The sequence below is a fragment of the Kryptolebias marmoratus genome, linkage group LG6 (assembly GCF_001649575.2).
Source record: "Kryptolebias marmoratus isolate JLee-2015 linkage group LG6, ASM164957v2, whole genome shotgun sequence".
Classification (NCBI taxonomy): Eukaryota; Metazoa; Chordata; class Actinopteri; order Cyprinodontiformes; family Rivulidae; genus Kryptolebias; species Kryptolebias marmoratus.
This window is the reverse complement of record NC_051435.1, coordinates 24,160,814-24,166,201: the sequence shown is the minus strand read 5'-3', so window position 1 is coordinate 24,166,201 and position 5,388 is coordinate 24,160,814. Positions and strand designations below refer to the sequence as shown.

The 5,388-nt window shown below is 43.2% G+C and overlaps 1 protein-coding gene across 2 annotated transcripts; it reads left to right on the top strand.

Annotated features, from left to right (window-relative positions):
* Positions 1-2,073: 2,073 nt before the first annotated feature.
* Positions 2,074-4,941, top strand: tent5c (terminal nucleotidyltransferase 5C). 2 transcript variants are annotated; one of them, XM_037976241.1, is made up of 2 exons: positions 2,074-2,169; positions 3,235-4,941. In XM_037976241.1, exon 2 carries the CDS (start codon positions 3,257-3,259, stop codon positions 4,406-4,408), a length of 1,152 nt encoding a protein of 383 aa, XP_037832169.1. In that variant the 5' UTR covers positions 2,074-2,169; positions 3,235-3,256; the 3' UTR covers positions 4,409-4,941. The 2 variants fall into 2 exon arrangements, with proteins under 2 accessions (XP_037832169.1, XP_017291520.1); XM_017436031.3 differs by lacking the exon at positions 2,074-2,169 and adding an exon at positions 2,320-2,473.
* The last annotated feature ends 447 nt before the right edge of the window (positions 4,942-5,388 follow it).

Here is a 5,388-nt window from a genome sequence, read left to right as displayed (position 1 = left end):
TGGCTCGTTTGACTCAGTGCAGTGTGAATGAGAACCGCAGCAGCTGAAAATGGAACAAATGTTGCAGTTTTGGTCCCCAGTCGAACCGAGTCTTCCGGACTATCAGGTGTGCAGCCTAAATGTTCGTAATCTTTCCACAGAAGCCCACTTTTGAACAGTCGCTTTGAAGAGACAAGAGTTGCTGCAGCAGCAGTGATTCAACATTAATAATGAAGGTTTTCTTATACTAATGTCCCTGTAACAAACTGCAGCTGCAGGCCTACTGCTGATACAGTAGTTGGGTTGATGCATGTCACTTTTCAGACCACCGTGAGATCTAAAAGAAAAAAAAAAACCTAGCAGGATGAGGGAATCTCCGCTCTGCCTGTAAGTTTCTGTATATATGGCCTACTCCCTTGCGCAGGGGATGCCCACAACACAACCTGGGATGACATGAGGTTTGCACTTAGTGGTTTCAACTCACTTTCTGGTTTTCCCATCAGATAAGAGTCCTACAGCAGCTTAAGTCAGTTTCTCTGACTTCCTGTTTTTGCTCGCTGATATGAGTTTCTGGACGTCTAACAATTGTTTCCCTTTATCATGATGCCTTTAAATATGAACATTTGTGTGACATTACACAGAACACATATTTTTATTATGATTGTGCATGCCATTTTGTATGTTTGCAGTTCTTCGCAGCTCTGTTTTGGCTGTAATTCTTAAATAAAATAAACTGTTTATCACCCTCAGTTGTTGAGTTTTGTGTAAATTGTTCAGGTTTAAACTTAAATCTTCACCATATAGCTTCTGGATTATGTTCTTTATAACTGTGTTGTATTTTCTAAAGAATCCTTACAGTATAATTTCTGAAGAACGCTTACATCATTCACAGGAATACTCATCTGGAATAAAAGGGACAAATTTGTTTTTGCTTTCCTCGTTAACGGGTTTCATAGTTAGTACTTGCAGGGAAACAGAAATCGAGGGTGGACTTTTTTTTTGTCTTCCAATGAATTGACTGAATGAAAGAGACTTTCTTCCACAGAAATGTTTTTGGTGACAGTCGAGATTGTCTTCCTGTTGAGTTTCTTGTACGGACAGAATGAATAGCATTTTAAAACCATCTTGTCTACATAATCTTCCTGTAAATTACAAATAGAGCTCTCATTTTCAGAACGTAAGATGTGATATTTGTTGTGCTAACCCACACCAGAGAGGTGTAGACAAGCTTACAAGAACATGATCATTACTCTCTTCTCATACAAAATAATAAGTGGTGGACACTGTTCTGTTTTTTTACAAGCAGCTGAAAGAGAAGCCAGGAAAGGCCTTGTGACTACACTAAGATATTTTGGGCAATTTAAAGTCTTGACAAAGTCATTACTAGCTTGTCAATCCAGTCCAAGCCCTGTTATTTTAGCAGAAATATTATAAATATTCCTACAGGAAGTGTCACATCTTGCTGCTGCTGTTTGCACTTTTAATTAATCACACAAATCTGCTTAAATCACCATGCAAAACTGATGTGTAAAAAGTCAAAGAATTAGTGTTCACATGAACCTGAAACTTTGGCTACTGAATCTGTTTAAAATCAGCAGTGATTCACATTAGGACAAAGGTTTAGGTCACCCATTAGGTTTCTTCAAACTGAGGGTCATTCAAAAAGGTAAGATATTGTTTGTAACCTTTCACAGAACCCCATTTTAATGTCTGTTATGTTCCTTTTGGGCCACAAAGTATTTTTTTTATTAATAGCTTTATTATGTCACTCAAACTAATCTAATAGAAAAAAAGGTGAAAGGAACTAGGAAAGGAATTGTTCACATTTGACAGCAGTTTCTGGTGTGAATTGTGACAAGTCACAGTTTACTTTAGAAATGTCAAAGGTGTGTGGGATTGGGGGGATACACATTGTGAGTGTGGGGGTATATATATATATATTTGTGCAGTTAAACTGACTGGCAGTGTCAAACATAAATAGGTTTAATCAGAAACAATATTTACGTTGACAACAGATAGCGGCTCCACTGTGACTCCCACACTGAGACCCTCCTGGAGACGCTCCTGGTTACTAGGCAACGCAAAAACCTCCTTGACCAATTAGAAGCTTTGTTTGGCGTAATGGTACAATCAAGCTCTATGATTTTAAAACTTCTCAGTCTACTGAAGAAAAAGTGTTTGGCGTTTGGGGTAAATATGCAAAGTAGTTATCGTGTTGCCCGAGTTATATTACGTTGTGTGATTCATTTTGTAGTTTTGAGTCAGAAAATGCCGTCTGCACGTCGAGAGGCACTTGGTCTGGCTACGGCGCATTTATCCCGGCTGGGCAGTACTTCGGCTTTATAAAACAGGCGTGTCTAAGCGGAGGCAGTTGTTCAAACGCTGACTTTTACACTGGTTGCGCGTGTTTGTCTCAGATAGTGGATTATGTGGAGGTGTGTGCGCCGACTTACCATTTTTATCCAACTTTGAATGCTTCCGGAGTGCCCTTTCGGTAACGTATTTTCTGCATTTATGGTTGATTAATCTCTGCGGGTCGAAACTGTGTTGAAAATAAACGCAACGTCTGAATTTGAGTCGGTAAATTAAAGTTTACTGGGCCGCATTTGTGTGTTTTTTTTTTAAAACGTGACACCGGTCAAATGTTGTTTTTTTAACCCGATATATATATATTCTTTTTTTATTTATCTCCAAATTATGACTCAATTGCTTGAAATTCGTCGCCATGCAGCGAAATAAAGTCAAACCTCTTTTTATTTTTTAGCTAGCCTAATTGTAAAGCTTCTTAACTAGTTGTTTTTACCGGGTAACAAGTTGCCCCCTTCAATATCAGCTGAAACAATTATTTGCTGACTGTGTTTGGCCGAACGTGTTCCTCCGTAACTCGAGTTCCCCGCAGCTAATTCGGGTTATTTAGTTGAGGAAACAGCTGCTTTAGTCGCTGTTTGTCTCTCAGCGGTTCTGGAACGAGGCTCGCGCGGTGAACTGTTCTAGAAGCCTCACGAGCTCCTCTCTCGCTCTCTCTGTGTGTAACTGAGCGCGAGCAGGTTGTCTCGTGCTGGACGCTTCTGTCTCCTGTTTCCTGACACATTTTAAACAAATACTCCTCTCTGTAGCTAAGCTTATCTGATTAAACACTAAAGGTACTTCTTGTCAAGTTAAGTGGTTTTATTTGTGTACTTTTTGCTTGATTTTGTCTTTTTTTTTTTTTTTTTTTTTTTAGCTGATATGTATTTTTTTTTTAATCCCTTTCAGGTAATCTGAACTTTGTGAGAACATGGATAACAAGGAGGAATCAAACATAAGCTCTGTCAGTGTTCTCACCTGGGAGCAGGTGAACAGACTACATGAAGTTCTGACAGAGGTGGTGCCTGTCCACGGACGAGGGAACTTTCCCACCCTGAAGGTGCAGCTCAGTGACATCGTGGCACGGGTGCGCTCCAGGCTGGAGCTGAGCGGCGTCCAGGTGAAGGACATCCGGCTGAACGGCTCCACAGCCAGCCACGTGCTGGTGCAGGATATCGGCTGGAGCTACAAGGACCTGGATGTGATCTTTAGGGTGGACCTGCCGACCGAAGCTGCGTTCAGGCTCATCAAGGATGTTGTGCTGGGGATTCTGCTGGACTTCCTGCCAGAAGGCGTGAACAAGGAGAAGATTACACCCATGACGCTCAAAGAGGTTTACATCCAAAAGCTGGTCAAGGTCAACACGGAGCAGGACCGCTGGAGCCTCATCTCCCTTTCCAACAACAACGGTCGCAACGTGGAGCTGAAGTTTGTCGACTCGATCCGGCGGCAGTTTGAGTTCAGCGTGGACTCCTTTCAGATCGTGCTGGACTCCATGCTTTCTCACTACGAGCAGGTCCAGGCGCCCATGTCGCCGGCCTCTCACCCTGCTGTCAGAGGGGAGAGCGTGTACGGGGACTTCAACACCGCGCTGCACCACCTCCGCAACAAGCTTATCGCCACCACACGACCCGAGGAGATCCGCGGCGGCGGCCTGCTGAAGTACTGCAACCTGCTGGTGCGGGACTTCCAACCGGCCGACGAGGAGGAGTTCAAGGCCCTGGAAAGATACATGTGCTCGCGCTTCTTCATTGACTTTCCTGACATCGGCGAGCAGCAACGCAAGGTGGAGGCTTACCTCCAGAGCCACTTCATCGGCGAGGACAAGAGCAAGTACGAGTACCTCCAGATCCTGCGCAAAGTGGTCAACGAGAGCACGGTGTGCCTCATGGGCCACGAGCGGAGGCAGACCCTCCAGCTGCTCTCACTGATGGCCGTGAGAGTCCTGGCCGAGTTGAGCGCCATCCCGGACGCTTCCTGCGTGACCTGCTACTACCAGCCAGCTCCGTATGTCAGAGATCACAACTTCAGCAACTACTATGTGGCGAACCAGAACATTCCAACATGGCTGCCGTGTAACTGACAAAACACACAAAGTGATGGGAAGATGTGGCTGCTGCTTCAGAGGAGAGAGAAGGAATTAAGATAGGAATAGGAACTTCAAAAAAAAAAATAAAAAAAACGGAAGAAAAACTCATAAAAAGATTTAAAACAGTGGCAATAAATGCAATGTTTCTCTAATGGCACAAATTACGTGGACAAATGTTTTTGCTTTTTTTTTTGGTTTGTTTTTTGGGGGATCCTTTCTCATTCCTTATCTACAGAGATGTCAACAATGACGAATAGAAAGTGATATTTTTAAGTGTTGTTTGGTTGTTGTTTTTCCTGTTTATATGCTTTAATCCTAATGGAGATGTGTTTAGTGCCTTAGCCTGCAGGTTTACTCCCTCCTAAAGCTTTCAGTATGGATTATTTGGAAGGAAAAAAAAAGAGTGGGGGGGATATGCTGTAGCTTTAAATTTGGTTTCCTTCTTGCTCAAAAAAAAAAAAAAAAATAGTGATAAGTCAGGGGAAAAAAAATTAAAAATGTTGAAAAATACTAGTATTGGGCTAACTGGTGATTTGCTATTTGCCTGAAAGTTTGATCATCGGACTTTGTTTACAAGGGAGGACAAAAAGGAAAAAAAGGTGGTGCACTAAAAGCGGAAATATGAAGTCTGTTTGTTTTTATTCACTTTGACATTTAAACATCTCTCTGACATCGCGCTTGTTGATTGTAAGCGGTTCAGGAGTGTTTGGGTTCTTTTTAATTTAACTTTCCACTGTGAATGTTTAACGGGCCCCCCCCCCCTCAAACCGCTGTCCTCGGCCCGGTGTTTCTCAGCTGAGGCTGGTTTTGGAGAGGAATGGGCCGGTCGCTCGGTCCCGTGTGCTTTTGGTCTGCATTTCCCCTCTTTAAGTGAGTGACCTTGACTTGTCCCAGCATTGTGGGGACTGTGGGAAGCTGAGTGACAGCTTGGCGTGGATGCGGGCCTACTGGGGGAATGTGCCTGGCAGCTTCAG

Excerpts from the sequence above, each read along its gene's own strand:
- tent5c (XM_037976241.1), top strand. The coding sequence starts at position 3,257 with ATGGATAACAAGGAGGAATCAAACATAAGCTCTGTCAGTGTTCTCACC.